We start from the raw sequence: 26,490 nt of genomic DNA on the forward strand, positions 1-26,490 counted from the left end.
TCACTTGAAAAATGTGAAGATCTGCCCACATGAGCCTGTCCCCATGTGGCCAGTCTTCTGGAGGGAGGCAGCGCCCACCCACCCTCTTTATACAGGACATGAGCCCCTGGCTCCCAATTCCTCCCAGGCCCAACGCAGCCCACGTCACGCAGTCCCTAAGCGGCACGACCCTGCAGACATTTGCATTTTCAGCCCCTTCCCAAATGATCGGGTGATATTTTATTCATGCATGTTTGATTTTGTCGGGGAGGCAGTGAGGAGAGCAGAGCCTGACTGTCTCAGGTGATTCCTCACTCTGCCTCTGCGGGCTAGGGACCTTGCAGGAGTTACATAACCATTCTGTGGTTCAGCTGGCTCAGGTGTGGAGGAGGACAGGAGTGGTCCCGACTTCACAGGGTTGTTGTGAAGATTAAATGACACTTGGGGCTGGGCACAGTGGCTCACACCTGTAATCCCAGCACTTTAGAAGGCCGAGGCGGTTGTATCACCCAAGGTCAGGAGTTCGAGACCAACTTGACCAACATGGTGAAACCCCATCTCTGCCAAAAATACAATAGCCAGGTGTGGTGCCGTGTGGGTATAGTCCCAGCTACTCAGGAGACTGAGGCAGGAGAATCACTTGAATCCAGGAAGTGGAGGTTACAGTGCGCTAAGATCGTGCCACTGCACTCCAGCCTGGGTGACAGAGCGAGACTCCATCTCAATCAAGCAATCAATCAATCAATCAATGGCACTTAGACTGGAAAGTACCTGCATTGCTGCCTGATGGGAGCAGAGGTTTGAAGGACAGCCCCTACTGAGCATCACAATGTTGTCTTTATAGTTGTTGTTATAAAATAATACATCAAGTTCCTTGAACACCCTGCACAACTGTAAAATACTGAAAGTAAATGAAGGTTGTAGCTGCAAAGCCCTGGCCCTGTGTCTCTGCCTTCCTAGCACATGTGGCTCACACCCCACACTGCTGCGCTCCTGCCTCAGCTCTGCTCCCACTACAACTCTCAGTCCAGAGCCACTAGGACCAGCTCTGACCCTACCTCCTCCGTGAGGCCTTATTGGATCTCTCCGGATCCCCACCTGTGCAAGGTGGGAGGTGGGGGGGGGGTCCTAGCTTTGCTTTCACCTGTATTGAATTTAACATGAAGGGAGAATGTGCACTAAAGAGGTAGGGCTGAAGCACAGAAGAGATGCTAGGACTACAGTATTTACGTAGGAGCCTCCCACACAGAAATGGCCCTGAGTTAGGGATTGCGCTCTCAGGAATGATGGTGTCACAGGGAAAGCCTTTGACCTCACCCTCATGCCTGGGGAAATGCCCAGTTTTGGGAAGTAAATGAAAAAACCTGAGAAAGAAAGGGGAGTCGGGATGGGTAGAAGAATAACCAGGTCAGAAAGAGCAAGCAGAGACAATATGCTTTTTAAAAAAACACTCTTTCCCTTTCCTTTACCTTTGACAAAAACCTCTGGGTGCTAAACACCATTATTTAAAACTAACCAGGAAGATTAGCATGTCATTTTATGTAATTAACACATATTGAATCATTCACCTAGAAGTAGTATCTTTGGTGCAAATGATTACCGTGTAGCTTAATCATTTAATAAGATGTTTTCAACCATCTGCATTCAGGTGTCATAGGTGTGATTTGTTTGAGGAAAACTGATAAACCCGGGTGCTGCTGCACAAGTCAGATGCCCTGTCTTGTACATTACAGCTGTCCGCTCATTCGCTGACTTCAAGTCTGAAGATGAACTGAACCAGCTTTTCCCCGAGGCCATTTTCCCCATGTGTCCAGAGGGTGGGGACACTTTGGAGGGGTCCATGGCACAACTAAAGAAGGGCCTCGAAAGCGGGACGGTGCTGATCCAGTTTGAGGTAAGACCCTCTGGAGGCTGAATCCCAAGGCCTGGGCCACTGCCGTGTCGCCTGTGAGGCTGTCCCTGCCTCTGAGCAGCAGAGGAAATGAGGCAGAGACACAAGCCCTCATTTCCTCGGCCGAGGTGATTGTGTGTTTCACAAACCAAAAACAGTCAACTGAGTCTCTGTGAGGACTGACAGGGCGAGGCCTGTGCTTGTCATGGATAACAGAGCACAGCAGGCAGCACCACCTCAGGCTCGGAGCAGCAAGCAGGGATCAGGATGGCCACCCTCGCTGAACTCTGTCTCACCCTCTTATTCTAGTAACATTTGGTAGTCATGGAGAAACATGCCAGAAACTGAGGAGGAGGGACTCTGAGCGTATTTAGCTGCCAACACAAAAGCTCAAAACTCCCAGCAGTAGAAGGCAGTGGAGAGACAGTTGTGGGTGAGCAGCCCAGGGTGGGTGAAGGAGCCAGCTCTCTGACCACCCCCAGCCGTGCACTGGAATTTGGAGCAATTAGTGTCATCCCATGAGGGCACAGTGTCTTGCCCTCCCAGTTTGCCCAGAACCCTATAAACACAAGAAACCAAACTCAAACGCCTGTCTTTCCCAGGGGAACCTGTGATCCCTAGGATTCAGGCTGTTGACAAAGGTACACACAGACATTTTTTATAAAACAAAAGGGAACCAAAGGAGACTCAGCTTTTAAGCCAGTTTTACTGATTACTAACAGAATTAAAATAGAATGTGTTCATCTTCCAAATTTATTTTCTTATTTTTATTTTTTAAATATGTTGTTGTTGTTGTTGTTTAAAATAGAGGTAGGGTCTCACTATGTTGCCCAGGCCGGTCGTGAACTCCTGGACCCAAGGAGTCCTCCCGCCTCGGCCTTCCAAAATGCTGAAGTTACAGGCGTGAGCCACCACACCCAGCCCATCTCCCTAATTTATTTGAAAGTAGAAGAAAACAGAGTAATTCCTGTAATAAAAGAATACCAAAAAGCATAAAATAGGTCAACAAAAGAAAATAGATCATCATTAGAAATAACAACAGTCTGGGTTCATAAATTCAGGAAGAGAGTCTCACATGGGACTCAAGAACAGAAATCAACAATGCATTATTTATTAGAAAACCACATAAAGGAAAAAGAAGCAAAACCCGGACATTTGTGAAATGTGTGTGACTGCAGAGTAATTCAGGAAGGCTTGAGTAATAGGAATGCTGAAAACGAAGGAATGCAAAGCAGAGAGCTGTGAGTGAAAGGTTGATTTTATGATGCATGTGAAAATAAATTAAAGCAATGTGTATTGAACAGCGTAGAAAGCAAAAATCCACAAGCCAGAAAGTAAAAGTGACTGACTTCCCCCCCCAAAACAATCAGCAGGGAATTAATTAATGTATTTCTTTATTTAGAGACAGGGTCTCTGTCACCCAGGTTGGAGTGCAGTGGTGCCATCTTGGCTCACTGTAGCCTCCACCTCCCAGGCTCAAGTGATCCTCCTACCTCAGCCTCCCGAGCAGCTGGGACTATAGGTATGCACCGCTCCACTCCTCGCTAATTTGTTTTGTATTATTCTTTTGTAGAGATGCAGTTTTGCCATGTTGCCCAGACTGGTCTCAAACTCCTGGGCTGAAGCAAGCCACCTGCCTTGGCCCCCCAAAGTGCTACAATTACAGGCATGAGCCACCACAACCAGCCATTTAACATTTTTTATTAATCATCTTGACACAGTATAAAACAAAAATTATGTACCTTATGGAAATGAAGTCTGGATAAAAGGGTAGTAACAATATAATTACTTGGGTAAAACTAATAGATATATTACTGAGTATTCTACAAAGGGACATAGCCCTATTTTTCAGTGGCCTACAGGAGGCTGTTCACACTTTTGGTTAAAAAGAAGAAAATGTAGGCTGGGCACATTGGCTCACGCCTGTAATCCCAGCACTTTGGGAGGCCGAGGCGAGTGGATCACCTGAGGTCAGGAGCTCAAGACCAGCTTGGCCAGCATGGTGAAACCCGGTCTCTACTAAAAATACAAAAATTAGCCATGCGTGGTGGCGGGCACCTGTAATCCTAGCTACTTGGGAGGCTAAGGCAGGGGAATTGCTTGAACCTGGGAAGTGGAGGTTGCAGTAAGCCAAGATCAGCCTGGGCGACAGAGCAAGACTCCATCTCAAAAAAAAAAGAAGAAGAAGAAGAAGAAGGAAATATAGAGGTTATCTTCTCTGCTTTGCCTTTCAAAATAGTTCACATTTTGAGCAGTAAAGCTCGTTCATATTTTTACACACTCCAAAATTGAAACAAGGAAGAACTTAAAAGCCAGTCACAGTGCATATCGATTTTTTGGTATTAGAGAGTACAAGAAAGGTGGTGCAAAGTCATTTGTTCATTGATTTAGTGAATGTGTCTTGGGTATTTCCCCTGGATCAGGAACTTGATGAGGGAAGGAGAGGGGTGTTTCTGGCCCCAAGGAGTTGACAGTCTAATTTTAGTGTATTTGAGGAGAAATGTGTCCCAGAAACAGCTGAAGACCAAGACAGGGTAAGATGTTGTTATACATAATGTATGTTCTGCAGCAACTGGAGGTCAGAGGACTCCAGGAGATCCCTGGAGTGAGATGTGGGATTAATAAAGGAGTGGATAGGATTAAGTGTTGCGGGGAGGGAGCGTATTGCAGGAAAATCTCAGCCCAAATGCAGACAAAGCTCATGGGGGTATCAGGTAGCATAAAGAGACAAGCCCACCTGGGTTGACAAGTGCAGGTCCTGGACGATGCATCCAGGTGACGACCGTCCTTCAGCACCGCGAGAACTGGTTCCAGTTTATCAGATAGTCCACAAGGAGGCGCTGTGGGCTCTCATTGAGGAAAACCCAAAGGCTGGTGTTTCCGGTGTTCCGCGAAGCCTCCTTCGCGCAGGTGGCTCCAGTTCGAGGTGTGTTTTACATATGGGAATCCCGCAGTGATTTCCCTTGAAAAGTGTTCAACTTTTTGAAAAGTTTTCAAAGGCATTAGAGATAAATACCCACTCTGTCACCAACCTGTGTTTCTGAAAGGGTGACCCTCCGACCACTTGTACGGAGATCATCTGGGGAGTTTATTAAATCAAGGCCCCGCCCAAAGCTAGTGGATCGGCCGCACCAGGATGAGACCCAGATACTGGTACTTTTGACAAGATCAGCACCTGTTTTGATGCACACGCTGTTCCAGAGGAGAGACCCAACCGGAACCACTGGCCCCCCGCTGTGCATCTGAGGCCTTGTCTTTGGAGGGTGGAGTTGGATGACAGCGTAAGAAACGGAGAATGTATGCATTTTAGGGTTGCGTTTTAGTGTGTACACGTGTCCTTAATTTTTGTCTATACACTTCCTCAAGTAGGAAATTCAAGTAGGAAACCCTCTTTTTAATCAAATCATTTGCAGAATTCCAAAATACAGAACAGATGAAAGCAGGTCTGCTCTGTGACCTGCGATGGAGCCAGTGGGGTCCTCAGCCCAGCCTCTTCAATCTTCCCTCACTGGCCCCCAGGGCACCCTAGACTAGACAGACCGTCATGTGAAAACCACTGTTACAGGTGCGAGAAAGGTTTCTTACAGAGCAGCCAGAGGAGAGGCATAGAAAAGGAAACCAGATAAAATGGGAAACTAATAGGAAAGCTTTCATGAGCACTTACCATGTGCCACGGACTTTAAAGGGTATCACCTTAGGTAGTTCTCACAAGAGCCCTGTATAGATGCTGTCATTATCCCAGTTGTAGGCATGAGGGAGCACAGTCTTGGACAGATTAAGTGACCTCTTCAAGGTCTCACAGTAAATGTCAAAGGCTGATTGGAACCCAGGCAGGCCAACTCAAGAGCTGGTTCTTAGCCACTCTAACCTTTGAAAACTACTAAATGCTATTGATATGTGAGTTGTTTTTTAGAATAATAAAACATCTGAGCTAGAAAATATCTGAGAGGCTGCTGGCCAAACGCTGTGGCTCACGCCTGTAATCCCAGCACTCTAAGTGGCCGAGTCGGGCAGATCACGAAGTCAGGAGATCAAGACCATCCTGGCTAACACGGTGAAACCCCGTCTCTGCTAAAAATACAAAAAAAAATTAGCCAGGCATGGTGGCAGGCGCCTGTAGTCCCAGCTACTCAGGAGGTTGAGGCAGGAGAATGGCGTGATCCCGGGAGGCAGAGCTTACAGTGAGCCAAGATTGCGTCACTGCGCTCCAGCCTGGGCGACAGAGCAAGACTCTGTCTCAAAACAAAAATATATATATATACACATATATACACATATATATATGTATATATCTCCAAGAGACTGTCTCCCTACACGGAACCAGACAGATTTTAAATCCTGACTCTACCCTCACTTCCTATGTGGCCTTAGGCATGTCCCCAACCTCTGTGGCCTCTGTTTCTCCATCTATAAATTGGGTATCTTGTGAGTTCGTTTAATAATTAGATGAGATAAATACTTAATGTGTTATGTGGTATGTGGTCAAAGTGCCATAAGAAGTAACAACTATTATTATTTATAAATAAAGGGAGGCTCCAAGAGTCTGTAGAACATGCCCGAAGTCTGCATAAAAGGTGGTCACTGGCCGGACATGGGGGCTCATGCCTCTAATCCCAGCACTTTGGGAGGCCAAAACGGGGATCACTTGAGGCCAGGAGTTTGAGACTAAATATAAAAAAATTAGCCAGCCATGGTGGAACACACCTGTGGTCCCAGCTACTTGGGAGGCTGAGGTGAGAGGATCACTTGAGCCTGGGAAGTTGAGGGTGCAGTGAGATATGTTGGCACCAATGCACTCCAGCCGGGGTAACAGAGCTCAAAAAAAAAAAAAAAATTAACTGTGTTGCGCTGGGTTTGGAGGTCTGGGTCGTCTAGTCCTAGTGTTCTGATTCTCTACCTCCTCCAGTGTGGTTGGCAGGTGGGCATCCTGGCCGATGGGGGCATACACTGGGCAGGAGTAGGAAGAGGAAGGGGCTGTTCCCCAACAGGGCCCACCGCAGGTGTCCAAACCACGCACTCCATGACACCAAAGACCTGCCCTGGGGTAGCCTTAAATCCCTTCTGCGAGAGCTGGTTTCTATCAGCGCTTACTTTGGAGCATTTTCTTTTTTTTTTTTTTTTTTTTTTTTTTCATGAAGGGAATTCCCCAGTCCCTCCTGTGGCTTTCAGTAAACAATCACAAGTGTGTTCCAGAAAGCATTTGGTCCCAGCTGTCATAAAATCACACTTAATAATTAGCATTTCTATAGCACTTTGGAGCCTACCAAGTGTGGTGCACATATGTTGTCTCTGTTGACTCTCACAACAGTTCTGTGAAGTCGATATGGCCAGCATGGTTAGGATCACCCTTTTATAGATGGAGAAAATGAGAATCAGGGAGGCTGAGGGACTTATCCAGTGGCACATAACTAGTCAGAGCCACGATTAGCATATATGTTAAATATCTAGGCTAGGCATAGTTGCTCATGCCTGTAATACCAACATGTTGGGAGGCTGAGGCGGGAGGATTGCTGGAGCCTGGGAGGTTGAGGCTACAGTGAGCCATGGTCATCCCACCGCACTCCAGCCTGGGCTGCAACAGAGCAAGACCCTGTCTCAAAAAATAAAAATTGAACTTATTGGTAGCAACTCGCCATTGCTGAGTGTACCCAGCCCTCACCCCGTCCTCCAACTTTAGCCATTCCCTTTGGTAGCCACACTGTATGAGCTACATCAATGGGAGCAGTTTGGTGGAATTTTTTATTGGCCCCAAACTGCATAAATACTCTTTGTGTAGCCAAGATAGGGTGTTCCTCTTTCTCTTATGTAAAGGAGCAGAATTGAGGTTACCACTGACCCCAGAATTACCACTTCCAGGAAGCTCTTGTTTTTGTTTGTTCCCAAGAAAAACTTGCAGCTTAATCTACATGTTCCCTGAGTTGAAGTGTTCATTTAAGCAAAGGACAGGATCTGCATTTGGTATAGACTTTCCTGGATAAAATCTAAGTGATGATGTTAACCTGTCCTTTATTTGAGAACCAGCTTCCCAGCAACAAAGGATCCCATTGTCCATTTTTATCTGGTGACCAGGTGACTCACGGCTTCCCTGCCTCCTTGCCCACGGTTAGTTAAGACCTCGAAAATGAGGAACACCACAAGAGAATGCCTGCATCCCCCAGTTGATGGATTACAGCAGTGGCTACAAGAGACCACCAAAGGTCATGTTCAAACTCAGATACCCGGCCCCTCCACTTCAGCATCTACCATCTTCACCAAAACCAGAAACCATCTTTTTTCTTCTGACCCCTATTTCTACTTTCCTCACTCCTACATTGCCCATTATAGAAGATAGCCATTAATATCAAAACAAGTGACTCACTGGCTCCTGTGATAATTATAAAAGGTGCATTTGGAAGGGCAGAGGTAGCTGAAAACTTTATGAGAGGTTTAAATTGACGCCTGTAGAAATTAATGAGAGCAATTATATCTTCAAGATTAGAACCCTTTAGACCAAGTCTCATTCTGTGGCCTAGGCAGGAGGGCAGTGGTGTGTGATCTTGGCTCACTGCAGCCTCTGCCTCCCACATTCAAGTGATTCTCGTGCCTCAGCTTCCTGAGTAGCTAGGAATTCAGGCCTGCACCACCATGCCCAGCTAATTTTTGTATTTTAAGTAGAGATGGGGTTTCACCATGTTGGCCAAGTTAGTCTAGATCTCTGGTCTTAAGGGATCTGCCCATCTTGGCCCCCCAAAGTGCTGGGATTACAGGCATGAGCCACCATGCCCGACCCAAAAGATTGCATTTTTAAAAACAGTTTTCCAAATAGTTTTTGTTTTTTGTTTTTTGTTTTTTAAGGAAAGAAAACATCATCAGTATGATGTGTCTGGGTTACACAGAGCAAACTGGGGGCTTTAGAATGACCGTGTGGGTAGCTTTTACATTTCAAGTGCCAGCAACCCACCTAAAGGAAGTGCTGCCATAACTTATTGTTGTGTATCTATCTGAAAGGGGCCCTGCAAGAATACTTGCTAGGTTTGCCAGCAGTAGAATCTGCAGCTGGGACTGTGCATGGAAAGGGGGACTATGGAAGGTCCCAAAATTACTAGCAACGATTTCAATCCAGCAAACCTTTCTGGGAAGGTAGGTAGAGGCCCCAAGACCCCGCTGGATGGTTTCTCTTGCCCTCTGGCTGGGTCAGATACAAAGGAAAGGGATGTCCCAGTGTGGATGAGCTGCCCGTGAGTAGTGAACTGTTAATTTGTCTACCAAGTGGTACTAGGAAAACAACCTCTTGGGGTGGGCCTTTTGTAAAAAATGAGTTACCCTCAGCTTAGTTATAGGGCACTGTGTCTAAGAAAGCTGAAATTGCTTTGAAATTTTCTTGGCATGCTTTATTCACATGGTTGGCACTCATTTTTGAAAGCAGCAGATCCCATTATTCTTTCACACTACAAATTTTGATTGAGCACCTACTATGTGCCAGGCACAATGCTGGCCTGGGGTTTATGGCAGTGAACAAATGAGATTCCTGCCTCCATAAAGATAATGCCATAGTGGCCGATACAGCAAACAGCCGTTTTGAAACTTGGTTCCTAGGAGTCGGCTCTGGGTTTTTGTGGAGGGCATGAAAGGCAATCTGCTTCTGCCCTTTGCTGTCTCCTTACCCATGGTTTCCTTGATTCCCGGCGCCCTTTTTTTTCCTGTCCTTTTCCATTTTTCTTCCCCCTTCTTGGGTTCTCAGCCTTCAGGAATTCCCCTTTTTCTGTTCATAGAGTTGACGGAGTGCTTGCTTCCACTGTGCAGGGCCTTGCTGGCACCCTCTGGTTAGAGCCTTGGGTGTGTGTGAAGCTCTCATCTGAGGGATGTGACTAGGCTGCACGCCTTTAGTTGAGTGAGATTAGAGTCACTTGATGCCTTCTCTAATATTATAGTAGGTGACTTGTTCTAAGAAGAAATATTTAAGCCAAAAAAAAACCATCCATCGCACCCCTACCACACTGGAGAGCATCTGCTCCCACCATTCAAATTTTTTGTCTTTGGAGGCCAGAGCTGGTGATATTGATACTATAATTTCAATACAGTTGTTCCTTAGCAACCCCTCTTAGCCAATCTTTTTATAATTTACCTTTAGTTTCAGAGCTTCTTATAACTAGACTCTGATAGAATGAGAACAAAGCATTTTAGGATATAAAAATTAATAATTTTTCATAAAGTTCTGTGGTTTTGTCATTCTTTATCCCTGTGACCCTGCCTCTCAGCCTCCTGGTGGCTCCCATTCTAGGACAGAATCTAAGGGATCTACAGCCAGGAGCTGTTATCTGCCTCACACTCCTTCAGCCCAGGAATAACCAAAGCAAATTGTTGTTTTTCCAATGAATTAGAAAATGAAAGAAGAATGAAGGTTTTCTTAAAAGCCACATCTCATACTCTGGCCAGTATCACAAAGCCTTAACTCATTCCGTTTCATCCCTGACCCTTCCAGAAAGACATATGTATTTACTATCACTTTCCACTCTGTCCCTCCGCCTTCTCAGAGCAGTGTTTCATAACCAGGCTGCCAAGCAGCCCACAGGGCCTGGAGAAGAGTCGATAAATTTTAGGAACTTGAGGCCGGGCACAGTGGCTCACAGCTGTCATCCCAGCACTTTGGGAGGCCGAGACCGGTGGCTTGCTTGAGCACAGGAGTTCAAGACCAGCCTGGGCAACATGGCAAAAACCCATCTCTACTAAAAATACTAAAATTACCTGGGCATGGTGGCGCACACCTGTGTACAGATCCCAGCTACTCGGGAGGCTGAGGCAGGAGAATTGCTTGAACCCAGGAGGTGGAGGTTGTAGTGAGCCGGGATCACACCACTGACTGCACTCTAGCCTGGGTAACAGAGTGAGATTCTGTCTCAAAAAATAAAAATTAAAAAATTAAAAAGTAGGAACTTGAAAAAAATAAAGATTAGAAATATATAAATATATATGTGTGTGTGTGCGTATATATATGTGTGTATATATATGTGTGTATATATATGTGCGTATATATATGTGCGTATATATATGTGCGTATATATATGTGCGTATATATATGTGCGTATATATATGTGTGTATATATATGTGTGTATATATATGTGCGTATATATATGTGTGTATATATATGTTTATACGTAGAGAGAGACAGAGACAGACACACACAGACAGGGTCTTCCTCTGTCGCCCAGGATGGAGTGCAGTGCAGAATCTTGGCTCACTGCAACCTCCACCTCCCGGGCTCAAGCAGTCCTCCCACCTCAGCCTCCCAAGTAGCTGTGACTACAGGTGTGCACCACCACACCTGGATAATTTTTATATTTTTAGTAGAGATGGAGTTTCACCATGTTACACAGGCTAGTCTCGAACTCCTGAGCTTAAACTATCCGCCCACCTCAGCCTCCCAAAGTACTGGGATTACAGGCATGAGCCACTGTGCCCAGCCAAAAACCAACTCTTAACACTTAAGAAACCAAGTGTTTAAATCCTGTTTCTACTAGGTTGCTTCAGTCCTATTCAGTGTTGGCCTTTGCAAACATAAATATGAGTGTGTTGTCAAACTTTCCAAAGGCCAGAACAACCTTAACTTTGATTTGTCCAAAATTCTCTAAAAGTTTTTTGCTTTTTAATTTTTTAAATAGATTTCTTCTGTTGTATTTCTTTTTCTCACTTTAGTCATTTGCATTTAAAAATAACAATTCTTACTGCGATAATTCAGAAATAACCAAAGTAAAATAGTCTCCTGACACCTATCCCCTTCAGTTTCTTCCTCTTTGTTGTAATTTACAAACGACAATTTTGTTTGTATCCTTCCATACTTGTTACAGTGCTCATGCAGATATATCGTATACACATGCATACACACACAAGATTGTGTCTTTACATATTAATATGCACTGTGTGTGTTGCTATTATATGATCATCATTCATTGTATAAATTATTCAATACCTTGTATTTTTCACTTAAAAGTATATGAGTAGATATCCTTGTAAATCTGTACTTTTGGTCTGTCATATTCTTTTTACTTGCACAGAATTTTCTGGTAAGAATCTACTATCATTTAAGTCAACATTTCTTTACCTTTGGGGAATATCCAGGCTGCGTCTGGTTTTCTGAGAATAAATATTTTGCTGCAGATAAACTTCTGTGACATGTATCTTTATGTATTTCTGTTGGATAAAGCCCAGAGCGTACACATTTAAAAATTTTTAAGCACTGCCTGGTCGGGCATGGTGGCTCACGCCTGTAATCCCATTGCTTAGGGAGGCCGAGGCAGGTGGATCACTTGAGGTCAGGAGTTTGAGACTAGCCTGCCCAACATGGTGAGACCATGTCTCTACTAAAAATACAAAAATTAGCATGTGCCTGTAGTCCCAACTACTCGGGAGACTGAGGCATGAAAACCACTTGAGCCTTGGAGGGAGAGGTTGCAGTGAGCTGAGATCGCACCACCGCAGCCTAGCCTGGGCAACATGTCTCAAAAAAAAAAAAAAGAAAGAAAAAGAAAATGTAAACACTGCCCTAACACTTTTTAATATATGATTTATCTTAGTACGATTTATCTTAGTACTTTACAAATTTATCAGCAGATCATTACTGCTGAGATACATTTAAAGTCCTTATAGTAATTAAAGCCTTTTTCTGTAGCTGTGCTTTTCTGCTAGACCACCTCAAGTTGATTTTATTTACACTTTTGTTGTTTGGAAAAAAAAAAATCTTTTTCCCACCAGGTTAGCTTTACTATGTTCACTTAATTGTATATTCACTTAATTGTTTATTATATTCACTTAATCAATTAGAACTAAAATGCCGTGTAGGTAAATTTAACTTAGCTGCCCGCCTTCTGCCAGTCAACCCAAAACCTCTAATAAATCATTAGTTTATTCCTAAAATGAACTCACAGAGTTTATTAGAGACTGCAGTTGTTTAAGAAGTTGTTCAGCTGCCTGATGGTTATGAACTAAAACTGTAAAGGTGGTGAGTAACTGAGCTCTTGGAGTGTTTGGAAATTCTAGACATTTGGCAAATGTATAAGATATGGCACCGTTATTATGACCCAGACTCTCCATGTTAATTATCTTCTGGGGAATTCTGTTTAATTTGTTTATTTAGTAAGAGAAAAAACACAGAAGCCAGTTTACAAAACAATACAATTTGCAAAAATATAGAGGGAGAAATCCTTTTTACCCTCCCTATTCAGACTGCAAACACATCTTTATTAAGGATGTTGGCCACAATTTGGTGAATTTGTCATACATCCCTGTAGGGCAACTTGGTTATATGTATCAAAACTCAAAAATCCTAGCACTTTCAGAGGCCGAGTTGGGTGGATCACCTGAGGTCAGGAGTTCGAGACCAGCCTGGCCAACATGACGAAACCCTGTCTCTACTAAAAATACAAAAATTAACCGAGTGTGGTGGTGGACGCCTATAATCCCAGCTACTCGGGAGGCTGAGGCAGGAGAATCACTTGAACCCCAGCGGGGTGGTAGTTGCAGTGAGCCAAGATCCCGCCACTTCACTGCAGCCTGGGTAGAAGAGTGAAGCTCCATCTCAAAACAACAAAAGCCAAAACAACCCTTAAAAATATTATTTGGTATAGTAATTCTCTTCTTAGAAGTTTGAGTAAAAAAAATTTCAAAACAGCCTAGTGAAAAAGTGGGATAAAAGTTAAAATAAATTATAGTGAACGGCCAGGCACAGTGGCTCACGCCTATAATCCCAGCACTTTGGGAGGCCGAGGCAGGCAGATTACGAGGTCAGGAGAGCAAGACCATCCTGGCTAACACAGTGAAACCCTGTCTCTACTAAAAATACAAAAAATTAGCCAGACATGGTGGCGGGCACCTGTAGTCCCAGCTTCTCGGGAGGCTGAGGCAGGAGAATGGCGTGAACCTGGGAGGTGGAGTTTGCAGTGAGCCAAGAGCACGCCACTGCACTACAGCCTGGGTGACAGAGCGAAACTCCGTCTCAAAAAAATAAAAAGATAGATAGATAGATAGATAGATAGATAGATAGATAGATAGATAGATTAAATTATTGAGCCATTAAAAATCATATGTGTAAAAAATATTTAATGACATGGGGAAATAGATACTATATAATAAGTAGGAGAAAGCAGCTTGAAAATTAGGATAGTTATTTCCCAGAATACTCCATTAGAGACTGAGATTTTCCATGGCCAAATTAGCTTGAGATATGTTTAGCTGATCAGAATTTAACAAATGTATGCATTATGCATTGCAGAACTTGTCTTGTTAGAGATTCATAAAAAATAAAATATTTTCCAAATGTCTTGACTTTGAAACTTTTTCTGAGGAATACTTACTATCTTCTTATAGAACACTTAGGTTGGCTAGAACATAGCATAAGAAGTGCCAATATAGCCAGGTGCGGTGACTCATGTCTGTAATCCCAGCACTTTGGGAGGCCCAGGTGGGCAGATCACTTGAGGTCAGGAGTTTGAGACCAGCCTGGCCAACATGAGGAAACCCTGTCTCTACTAAAAATACAAAAATTAGCCAGGCCTAGTGATGCACACCTGTAGTCCCAGCTACTTGGAAGGCTGAGGCATGAGAATCGCTTGAACCTGGGAGGTGGATGTTACAGTGAGCCGAGATCACATCACTGCACTCCAGCCTGGGCAACAGAGAGAGACCCTGCCTCAGGAAGAGAAAACAAAAGTGCCAATGTGTTGTTCAGTCTCATTTTTTGCTTTTAAAACATAGTATATAAATGTATTATGTGTTTACATATATATGCTTCTGTTCATTTGTGTGCATGTAGGCACAGAGAAAATAAGCCGGAGAAAATATATGAAAAGCTCATCTCAGATTTCTTTATATTAGTGTGAATTTCCCAAATTTTCCGCAAAAAAATAAAAATAAAAATCACTTCCAACACTGAAAAAACTGTGTTTTTAAATTCCCATAGAGTTAATAAAAACCACTGGTGAAAAGGGATTAAAAGGAAAAACAGTCATATAGAAAAGAAAAGATAAGCCTTGGAGTCAGATCTGAGTTCTTCCAGTTCGTGATCTCAAACAAACGTTGAACTTGCAAAATAAGAATATAGTTAATACTTCTTACAGGGCTGTTGTGAAAATCACATCAGGTACCATACGAACATGTCTAATACATGAGTTTAGATATGCAAAGATTGTGTTGTTTGAGATTTTTGGTTGTGATTACATGTGTAGAGAAGTACCTCTGTAAATGAAGTTTACTATATATTGGGATAAATGTTTTTCCTGTGGAAATAGACTTCTGAAATGATTAATGAAATGCTCTCGTTCTTAAAGGAAGGGTGTGATTCACTACACTGAACTGGAGGGAAATGATTCTAGACTAACTTAGATGATTTCCATTTAATTTTGAGTCAGAATTCTTTTTCTCCCCATCTAGTTGCTTTTAGCTCTTGTCAAATAGTTGTCATAAATACAAGGTTTCACTTACCATTCTCCATTACCTGAGACCCAGACCCTTCCTATGGCATTTTTTTCAAATTAAAAACAAATATTATTAAAGTGTTTAGTCAGTTTCTCATGAAACTGTAGAATTTCTTATTGGGAAGATTTTCTTTTAGTATATAACACATAATCACTTTAAAATGTTAAGATTTTGGTACTGTGAATGATAAAGTATGTTTTCACACTTTCTTCATCTGATTTTTGCAATGCTTTCTTTTTTCTCTATTTCTCACATAGCAACTCTACAGAAAAAAGCCAGGTTTGGCCATCACGTTTGCAAAGCTGCCTCAAAATTTGGACAAAAACCGATATAAAGATGTGCTGCCTTGTGAGTATCCGGCATGAATGCCTCCTTCCCCCCTACACTGAGATAATGTTTCCCTTTTTAAAACAGATTGTCTGGTATTCTGGAACGATTTTCAGTGTGTCTGTAAACACCACCGTCTTTATTGCAGCCATTTCAGACTCTGAACAGTTGGGGAATAGTGTTTATGCTAATGAGGCAGAGCTGCAGATGGGGCTGGGAACTGAACTCTGGTTTACTTGGTATGGTAAAAATAATGCCCGGAATAATCGGTCAATTTTTCTCTTCCCCGCAGATGACACCACCCGGGTATTATTGCAGGGAAATGAAGATTATATTAATGCAAGTTACGTGAACGTAAGTTAGGAATCTGGATGATGCTAAAGAGCACACTCACCACTGTCACAACGATGATGAGGGCCTGTGTGGGGCTTTGCAGTTGACACAGTGCTTTCCCGTTCACCACTGCATTTCAGCACCACAACAGCCACGGGAGGGAAGGCAGAATAGTCTCATTTTACAGAGGAGAAAACTAAGGTTCGGAGAGTTAAAATCATTCGAAAAGTCACAAAGCTAACAGAAGATGGGACCAGACTTGTTCTGTGTTTCCAATTCAATCGTCCACATGCCCCTGTACTGAGCTGCTTCCATTCAGGTGTTTGTTTTTGCTAGTGGTATGTTTGTGACTGTCTATGATGTGTTTGTGACTGTCTGTTTCTCTCCATGTAATAAGTGTCATCCTGCCTTAAAAAAAAAAGAAAAAGAGAAAGAAAACCTCCTCTGTACATATAAGCCAAAAAGAAAAAGTGGAACGTTTCACGTATTATGGAAAAAGCACTTATTTTCTCTCTAAAAATGCATCTTGGGCAACTTACTTGGCCTCTCTAGACTTCCATTTCTTCTATCTGAACCTGGGGTCAGACTTTCTGTAGCCAACCAGATAGTAATATGTGATCTTTGCATTTGAAATGTAACCACTTAAAAGGATTAAAAGCCGCTCTTAGCTTGCAAGGTGGCAGACAGATTTGGCCTTCAGGCAATACGTGGTCTGCCAACTCCTAAATAGACAGACGATTTCTCAGATTAAGTTCTCAAGTTATAGCAAAGTGTCAAGAAATGCCCTAATAAAAATTGGTCTCATCAGTGATTCCACCTGTTCCAAAGCATCTATGGGATTCATCTATGGGATTCATTCTTAAAAGCAGAGCATCAGAAACGTTAGGAGCAGCAACACCACAAAGCCCAGTCTTTTCGTGTAATCCCAGGACTGAGGAAGCCATTTACCCAAGCACCAGCCAAACTGTGAATTAGAAGCCTGCCTTTACCTTGCTCACCTGAGAGTGAGTGAAGCCCAGTGCCAGCTCAGAGCTCAGCAGGTTCTGAGTGTTTTTCGTCAGAAGGACTCAGTCCAGAGGGCAGAAAGGAAAATGGAGCAGGAATATTTCTACCTGAAACATTCATTTCAAAACATTTCAACATTTAATGTCAAGATTGACCAACTTCCAAGCATTTGAAGCCATGCAGAAAGCCAAGTGCAACAAGAATTGGTGGTGTAAACCTGTAAGGTGTATGCTTTAAATAAATGTAAATAGATTTTGATAGAAAACCCTACATAGGGAAAGACTTAGGGGTAGGATTGGTACATACGACTGAAAATGCAGATAGCCAATATGGATTATATTTAGGATAGAGCAATGAAAGTCATTTAAACTCTTCTGCCATGTCACAGATAGATTTCTGATTTTTGCCTACTGAATACCACACACTTTTATCTTAAAGATCTGATGCTGGTGTTTGTCAGATATTTTTCAAGAAGCATGAGAAATAACTTGTTTGATTTTCCTTATTTGCTGTGAATTGATAAAGAGATATTTTTCTGGTGCGATGTCAGTTAGCAAGTAGAAGAGTTTAAAATCCAGTTCCCTGTGCACCCTGAGGCAGCAACAGATTCTAATACTTTACCAATTTCTTGCCAGATGGAAATTCCTGCTGCTAACCTTGTGAACAAGTACATCGCCGCTCAGGGTCCCCTGCCGCATACCTGTGCACAGTTTTGGCAGGTCGTCTGGGATCAGAAGTTGTCACTCATCGTCATGTTGACGACTCTCACAGAGCGAGGGCGGGTAAGTAGCTTGATATCCAATTCAGCTGTGTGCAGTGTCACATCCTGCTCTGTGGAACATGAATCTCAGCCCTGGGAAGGGTCTTCACTGTCTCCTGGTCCAGCCCGTATGTGACCCTAAGTCTCCTCTACAGAGCAACCAATAGACACCCCTAGTGACGGGAAGCTCAGCCCTCCTCTTCCCCATTCCCAGCTTGGATCCATTACAACAGGCCAGAAGGTACTTCTCCTAGCCTTACTTCATGTGCCCCAGATCCCCTGCCGTGACGGGCCTTGCCCATTCAGCACAAGCGCTGGTCCTGAAAGAGCAATGTGTGTGCCAGGTTAACAGTGGCCTTTGTAAAAAGGGGAAATTGCATCACTGTGCCATTTTCCATAGAATCCATTCGGGCAGCTTGGCACTGTCCCTGTCTTGTCTGTCTGCACTTCTCTTTTCCCTGTAAAGTTGACTCTGCCTTTTCAGCAGGAAGTCATTCTTCTCCTCAGAGAAAAGGGAGTGCCCCCAGGAATGGTCTGTTGTCTTAGGGCTGATGACAACACTAAAGGTTGGTTGCACTGGATAGCAGCTCCCTTCTTTCCCTCGTTCTGCTTCTTCCAGCTTGGGAGAAAAGGCCCTTTCTGTGATCCAGGAGGCCTCAGCTTCCTCCAGCCACTCCTATGGCTGCTGCCTGCCAGCTCTGTGCTGCTGGCAGCCCTTCTCTTTTGTTGATGTCCACTCTACACCTGAGCTCATCTGAGGTCTCGCTTGTGACCTAGAGGGTTTGTTTCCCAGCCCTTTCTTTCTCACTGAAGCCATTCCAGCTGCTTTGTCAGTTTCCTGCATTAGAGATTCCCATCTCCTCTGAGGTCTAGCATTCCCTTCGCTATCTCTGGCCCTGGAACTTAACCTCCCCTGTTTATCCATTGGTAGAAACCTGTTCTTCTGAAATCCAGGGTGCATGTTTCCTCTCTCTCCTGTTGCAAACTCTTGGATGACAGGATGACCTCAGCCCTTTATCCTGAAGACCCTAACCCGCCCGCGTCTCCACCCACCAGTTCTTCCAGATTAGGAGTCCATCACTCCAGGCAGCAGCTTTGCACCTTTCTCTGAGAGATGAAACTTTCAGCATCTCCCATTTGTTTTCTCCCATACCATGCATTTAGTAGAGTGGGACTCCCAGCAGGTGTGCAGCTGGCTGGAGTCCACCCCCACTCACCAACCTCGCTGTACTGCTCTCAGGTCTGCAAGTGCGGAGAGAGCCTCCTTTGAAGCCTCATATCCCCAGCAGTCAATGGGATACTCCCTCACGAGATACTTGATTTCTCCCTTTTAAAATTCCTACCCAAAATGTTTTTCTTTGTGCTCTCCCTTAAGGCTCATGGGTTTCTTCTTAGAAACATTGCAATTGAATAAGTTATTCTCCCTCACTTTCCATCAGAGATGTTTCTTTTGGAGAGAAATATCATTTTTTACAACTATATGTGAATAATACAGGTACTCTTCCTGGCCCACTGGCTGTCAGAGGCAGGGGCATTGAGGTCAGGGGAGGTGTTTGAGTTCAGCACCACCACTTTCCACTGTTTAACCTTACACAGGGCTCTAAGCCTCAGTTTCCTCGTCACTAGAAAGGTGGTGGTAATGCCTGTCTCCTGGGATTGTTTTGAGAATTAAGAATGAGCTACCCTGGGCTGGCTGCCCCTCCCGTAGTGGGTGCTCCACATGGCATAGTGAGTCGGGATCCTGGCCCCCTTGTCTCACAGGGCCAGAGGCAGATAGGTTTGCTGCTCTGGGCAACATTAGGGAACCCTGGGTTGCCATGAGGATCATGTGAGGTGATAGGAAGAGGTTTGAGGCAGCACAAAGCTCTATAAACCTCCTTGCTCTTGTTATCTGTTAAACACACTGTTTGATAAAATGTGCACTTAGGCAACGAGGCTCTTCGACAGAGGACTGATCTCTGAGTCAGGTTTCATCAGGCCCCATGGTTGGTTCAGCAAATGGATCTAGGCACTGATTCCTTCCACCTCCTGAACCCAGACCCATCTGCTCATTCGTTGATAGGACACATCTACCTAAGTGTCCTCACATACAAGGTGCCTGAAGCTGAAGCTGTCAGCCATGCACCTGCACCCAGGTGGTCCACGCCCTGAGCTCACCATCCTGGCCAGAGGCACCCATCTGCCCAGTCACCCGAGCCAGGAACCTGGAATCGGTCTTACCCCTCCCTTCTCTTCACTTCCCACATCCACTCACCGTGGTCTGCCACCGCCAGTCTCCCCTCTGTTCCCCAAACCCCCACCTTCTCTCAGAGCTTTTGCATTTTTCTTCCAGGAGCAGCAGCAGCAGCCTCCTTAGTGGCTTCCTGGCCTAGAGGCTCCCCCAGCCCCTGTCTGGTCCATCCATTGGCACGGCTTTCCGCGATACCTTTCCAGAGGGTTGCCTGGTCCTTCCATTTCCCTGCTCAGACCCTCTGGTGGCTCCTCAGGTGCACTAAGTAAAGTCTCACCTTGAGACTGACTTGTACCTTCTGTGCAAGTGTATTGTACTGTCTGTCGTTCCCTGGGTACACCACGTGCCTCTTTACCTCTTGACCATACGTGTCCCATTCCTTCTGCCTGAATGATCTATCCTTGCCTTGCCAACCTGATGAAGAGCCTCGTGCTTCAATACTGAGATCTCCATCCCCTCTCTCCGGGACATTGCCTCCTCCTCTGTGAGCCACCTGTGTCTCTGACTTCCCTCTTTCTTTCCTTTTCACCACATTCCCCCCACACCGATTCGAGAGCACCTTGAGGACGGTGCCACATCGTGTCTAATTCATCTCTGCATCCCCAGCGATGTTTATTGACTAAGTGAGCAAGAAAGCAAACTTTTCACCATGAGGCCTTCTAAATTTGACCCATGACTCCCTTTAAACCCTATCTGGTCCATCTTCCTGAGATAGTGCTCGGTCTCCTCCTTTGGCATGTTATCCATCTTTAGAAACCTGTTCTTCTGAAATCCAGGATGCATATTTCCTTCCTCTCCTGTTACATACCCTTGGATGACCAGATGACCCGAGCCCTTTATCCCTAAGTTCCTATCTCATCCTCATCACCACCCAGCAGTTCTTCTGGATTAGGAGCTGGTCACTCCACGTGAGCAGGTTTGTCCCTTTCTCTGAGAGCTGAAATTTTCAGGATGTCCCATTTGTGCTCACCCATATCATGCGTTTAGTAGAGCAGGACTTACAGCAGGCATATGGCTTGTCTTCCACCCAGCTTGCGGCTTGCTCCCTCTGGTCTAGAAAGACACATCCTTTCAGAAGCCATCTCCCTGGTCAGCTTTCCCTTCTGGAAGCCTCTTCTGGAAACCACACTTGGGGCCTGGAAAATGAGAAACAGGCCCCACTCAGGCCTGCGAATCCCTGAGGTCGGAGCATTCTGAGTTCTTCTGGCAGCATCTGCCCAGGGTCTCGTCGCCAGCAGCATGTTGCCGGCCTCCCAGCTTCAGTGACCTTCGTTGTCCATTGACGCTTCTCAAGAAGTGCTTCTTCCCTCCCTACATACGCTCAGCTTTGCATATGTTACTGTTTAATTTAACCACAGCCCTAGGAAGGTGCATTTTCTTGTCATTCCAGAGTATTATCAGCCTGGCTAAGGGCTCACAGGCCTGTTGTGTCATTCCAGCTCTGCCCCAGTTCTCTCTGTGTGATCTGGCACACATTGATTCATTCTCTGAGCCTCAGTTTACTCATCTGCAAAACAGAGACAATCATAGTACCTACCTCATAGGGTTGTTTTGAAGCCAAGGTAAAGCCATGTTCATGAAAGGCACCATTCAGTGCTTAGCATCTACAGTTCTGAAGATATGAGGCTTCAGCATCATCACCCCTCATTGCAGCAGCATTAATGTGGAGACTGAGGCCCAAAGGAGTTAAGTAATTTGCCCGAGATCACTAACCAAATATGTTTAGTAGAATTTATTAACCAAGGTTGAAACTCAGGATTTCCATAGACTTGTTCTTTCCACTGCACCCCCAATTTTTTCAGATCCAAATTGAGCTGCAATCTGTATTTGGTCAGAGGTAAAGAGAGAGTCTAGTACTGGTCAGATTCACTGTGGAATAAGGGAAACCTCTCTGGCAGTACAGATATTCGTAGTTCTGCCTTGCATAGGTTGATCTCGTCAGAGAATATCTTCCCTGCAGTTATCTTGTGGGCAGGACCATTGGGAGCCTACAGGGCAGGGATTTATCCTTCCTGTGCAGATGAGGATGCGAGAGAGAACTTGTGTCTGTCAACTCTGCCTTGGGCCCCACAGCCCTTAACCCCTCATGTCTAAGCAAAGTCACAAAATGGCTACTAGCCGAAATTACCCATGTTTAAGGTTTCCAAGTAAATTCTTAACTCCAGCTTTCTGATGGCATACTTTAATTTCAAGTATTCAGTGTGACATTTGAAAGTAAGAATAGAGAGGCTGTTTCCCAACAAATTACACATGTCTTTTGGTTATACCACTTTTCCACCATGAACAAATGTAATTCTTACTTAAGTTGCTATAACCACATACAGGCTTGGGGGAAAATGCTTGTTTAATAAGTTAGGATCTAAATGACAAAAGGATCTATGATGGGATGGACAGCCTAGCCCTGAAGTTTGCTTAGAAGCCAGAGGCAGGTGCTAAGATGGCTTATAGGACAAGCTGCAGGTTTTAGAAGCGGGGATAGAAATTGGGGAGGGTGGTGGGATCAGCCCATCTGTGGGGATAGCACAGCCATATTGAAAGACACTGGGGTGCCATAGGAAGAGTGCTGGCCTGCATCACTGCAGCCCCATGGCCTTGGGCAAGTCACTTAATCCCGAGTAGCCCTGGGTTCCTTGTCTGCTGTGTGGGATATCACCTCTTTAGGGCATCACCTAAGAAAGCCTTCAGGGGCTTCGGAGACACTTCTCCAGTGAGAAAGGTATTCATCTCGATTTGGGAGTCCCTTAATCTGGGTTTTTGTGGAACCTCATCACTCTTACTCAAGCTGGTATATAACCCATGACAGCAGCAGAAGTAATGGCCACCCCTGGCCTGCCCCCCACAGCGGCTAAGCTCTGCACACCCATGCCAGCCGCCTCACCAGCATTGAGGCAGGAGCCATCGCCATCTTTCTGGTGGAAAACAGGAAAATCAGAGAGGTTAAGCAACTGTTTCGACATCATCTGGCTGACAAATGGAGGAGGAAAGGATCCCAGCGGAGTTGTGTGTGACACCAGATGTGTGCCCTTAACTGCCATGCCTGGAGGCCTCCCCTTCAAAAGGGTGGGGAGGATGGTGGAGGAAGGGTGCAGGATGAGGGGCCGTTGGAGGCGGGGAGGGGCATGAGGGGCTGCGGTCGGGGAGGGTAGAGAGGTTGCTCACAGGCCAAGGTCCTGCATCTGAGGCCACTGGTGCTGAAGACGCTGCGTCTCTCGTCCTCCTCCTCCAGGCTGCAGCCTGGGGCTGAGTGGAGACCTATGGCCTGGTCCCTGGCAGGCTGCCCCCACCCCGCCCTGAGAAACAGCTGATGGACTTGGCTGAGTTTGTTTTCTCCCATCAGCTCTCTCGGGTGTGCATGAGAGGATGCCTAACCTGTCCGCCTGTCCAGGGTTAACTGCTTGCATGGACACCCCACAGAGGGAGCTCACATATACTCTCGGTGGTTCCTTACAGACCAAATGTCACCAGTACTGGCCGGATCCCCCCGACGTCATGGACTACGGCAGCTTTCACATCCAGTGTCAGTCAGAAGACTGCACCATTGCCTATGTGTCCCGAGAAATGCTGGTCACAAACACCCAGGTGAGCCGCAGCCTGAGGGGCACAGTGGAGGGGCAGGTGCTGAATCAGCGGCTGCTGTCATTTCAGGTGGTCACGCTTCTAGGTGTGTCCTCTGTTTCCATCTGGTGTCAGTAAGCGCGCAAGACTGCCCATCAAACACCTGAGGCCCAGAGTTCATAGTGGCCCTAGTCACAACAGGCAGGAGGTGCAAACAGCCCAGCATCCATCGACGGAGGAATGGATAAACCGCACATGGTCTGTCCATACAATGGAATATGATTCAGCCTTTAAACGGAAGGAGATTCTGACCCCTGCTACAACATAGGGCAACTTTGAGTGTATTATGCTAAGTGAAATAAGCCAGACATAGAAAGACACATACTGTAGGATTCGACTTCTGTGAAGTGCCTAGAGTAGTCCATAGAGACAGAAAGTAGAACAGCGGTTGCCAAGGGCTTGGGGAAGGAGGAGAAAGGAGATCTATGGACATTATGCCATATGGCATAATGAGTGCGGGGTTTATGTTTGTGGGATATTTTAAAGTTCTGGAAATAGGTAATGGTGATGGCTGTACAGCATTGCAAGTATTCTCAGTGCCGCTGAACTGTACATTTACATGTGGTTACAGTGGTAAGCCTCATGTTAGTGTATTTTGCCACAGTTGGAAAAAAACAAAAACAAAAAAAAAACAGTGAGCATGTGTGGCCCCTAATGGCAAGTACCATAGGAGCAAATGGAGGAGATCTGGGCAGAAGTGATCAAGGAAGGCAGCCCTGCAGGACAGGCCCACAGCGGAGCCTGAGAGGGGATGGGGATCTTTGGGGAAGGAGGGAAGGAATTGCTAGTGGCCACAGCGGGGCTGTGCACAGAGGGAGAAAGCATCAGGAGACAGGGCCACCCTTGTGTCTGGGTTGGGGCTGGGTCCTCATGCTGACCACCAGGATGGGCTCACCAAGGCCACTGCGTCTCCCACAGACCGGAGAAGAACACACAGTGACACATCTCCAGTACGTCGCGTGGCCTGACCACGGTGTGCCCGATGACTCCTCTGACTTTCTGGAATTTGTAAACTATGTGAGGTCTCTGAGAGTGGACAGCGAGCCCGTCCTAGTTCACTGCAGGTATGGCGCTTGCTGTTTTGTTAGGTTTGGAATCCTTTCCCCGTTGGAAAAGGCCTGAAGAGAATTGGCAGGCGCCAGACCCACCCTACATCCCACAAAATAGTGTGCCCTTACAAACCTCTGTTGACTGTGGTTCTTCACCATTTCAAAAGTGATTTGGAATTTTATGAAATCCTAACTTTGTGAATGTAGCACAGAACTGAAGAAGAAAGTCCCCTCACACACCTTTCTCCTGTCCTTCTGTCAGCTGACCTTCGTCATAGGTGTGTGTGAGAAAGAGAGTGGGTTTGGCACTTCACAGTGGCCCTCTTTCCACTGCCTGCTAGGCCCCAGCCTCGGATGTGTGAGGAGAGGCTGTCTCAGCCTGTTTGAGAGCACACCCTGAGTGTGTGTTTTGTATTCTCAAAGGCTAGGGGAGGAAAGTCCCTTTGGAGTCAGTGGGGAACTGCTCGCTGGGCCACGCGAAGAAAAGGCTACTCAGTCAAATCCCAAGTCTCTCTTCTGTCCCCTCTCCAGTGCTGGAATAGGTCGAACCGGTGTGTTGGTCACTATGGAAACAGCCATGTGCCTAACTGAGAGGAACCTGCCCGTTTACCCACTGGATATTGTCCGAAAAATGCGAGACCAGCGCGCCATGATGGTGCAGACATCAGTGAGTAGAAATCCAGTAATAACAGTGGCTGGCGCTTTCTGAGCACTTACACCAGGCAGGCCTGAGAGAAGGGCTTTGTGAGTCAACAGACTGCAGCTCAGGGGGACTGAATCACTTGCCCAAGGTCACAGATCTTATCAGCGGCTACAGCCCACACCCATCTCACCTCTGAGCTCTGCTGCCTCTGTGGTTTATTTCCTGCCAGCCCGTCTGTCAGAAAACAGCCCTGGTTGCATTCTGTATCATTGAACAATTATTTGTCCATCACCCCCCCCCGCCACCTAGACCTGGGTACCCCTTTTGGCTCAGTGGATGTTGCATATGACCCTACTTTGAGCTCTGGCCCACTCGTGTGGTGCTTGAGTAGCTGCAGTGTCCTCCACGGGCAGGACAGAGCTCAAAGTAGGGTCATGTGCAACATCCTCTTGTCCTCAAGAGGAACTCTTGGGGATTTCCCCTGGAATTGCAAGCGGGGCAGTGAAGCGGTGTGGAAAGAGCATGATTAAGGCCGCACCACAAATGGAACAACCTTTGCATAAGTCCTGAACCTTTCTCCAAGCTTCAGCTTCCCTGTGCAAAATGGGGACCATCCCACATTCATCCATTCATTCATTCATTCATTCATTTGACAAAGAATGGTGCAGAGACTGAAGCTTGTATCTAGTATGAGAACTGGATTAGTCTATGCTAAGTGTCAGCAGCAATGAGGGAAGTTGAGGGCTGTCTGAGAACATGGTGGAAGAGTTACCTAAAGCAGGATTGGAAGGTCTAAGAAGGCTTCCTAGAGAAGTGGCCTCTCTGGCAAAACCCCCAGGATACGTGAGGAGTTAGCAAAGAAAGGAGCAGGAGCTGTATGTTCCAACCAGCTGTGTCTCTTCACTGGCTGTGGACAAAGTTTATAAGATTTCCCTGATAGATCTTAAGCTTTGGTAGTGTTATATTAGTTTGTACCCAGAAAATCTTAAGAGAAAAAAAATCGGCTTATGTTATTAGGGCCATTCTCTGCCTTGTTTTTTGCTATGGAAGACCTCGTGACTGGTTAAAAAGAAAAAAGTTCATCATCCTGGAAGATTTTCCCAGCTGGAAGCCGGGCACGGTGACTCACGCCTGTAATCCCAGCACTTTGGCAGGCTGAGGGAGGTGGATCACTTGAGATCAGGAGTTCGAGACCAACCTGGCTAACGTAG

At 45.6% G+C, this 26,490-nt stretch overlaps 1 protein-coding gene across 14 annotated transcripts in view; it reads left to right on the forward strand.

Moving 5' to 3' along the window:
• Positions 1-26,490, forward strand: part of PTPN3 (protein tyrosine phosphatase non-receptor type 3) — a 123,421-nt gene that overhangs the window by 92,131 nt on the left and 4,800 nt on the right. For all 14 annotated transcript variants that reach the window (XM_074016861.1, XM_074016865.1, XM_045373599.3 and 11 more), the window contains 7 exons: positions 1,713-1,873; positions 15,575-15,665; positions 15,937-15,998; positions 17,618-17,764; positions 23,423-23,551; positions 24,506-24,651; positions 25,168-25,303. In XM_074016861.1, coding sequence (XP_073872962.1) covers positions 1,713-1,873; positions 15,575-15,665; positions 15,937-15,998; positions 17,618-17,764; positions 23,423-23,551; positions 24,506-24,651; positions 25,168-25,303 — 872 coding nt within the window. The remainder of the gene's footprint in view (positions 1-1,712; positions 1,874-15,574; positions 15,666-15,936; positions 15,999-17,617; positions 17,765-23,422; positions 23,552-24,505; positions 24,652-25,167; positions 25,304-26,490) is intronic.

The sequence above is a fragment of the Macaca fascicularis genome, chromosome 15 (assembly GCF_037993035.2).
Source record: "Macaca fascicularis isolate 582-1 chromosome 15, T2T-MFA8v1.1".
In the NCBI taxonomy this organism is placed as follows: domain Eukaryota; kingdom Metazoa; phylum Chordata; class Mammalia; order Primates; family Cercopithecidae; genus Macaca; species Macaca fascicularis.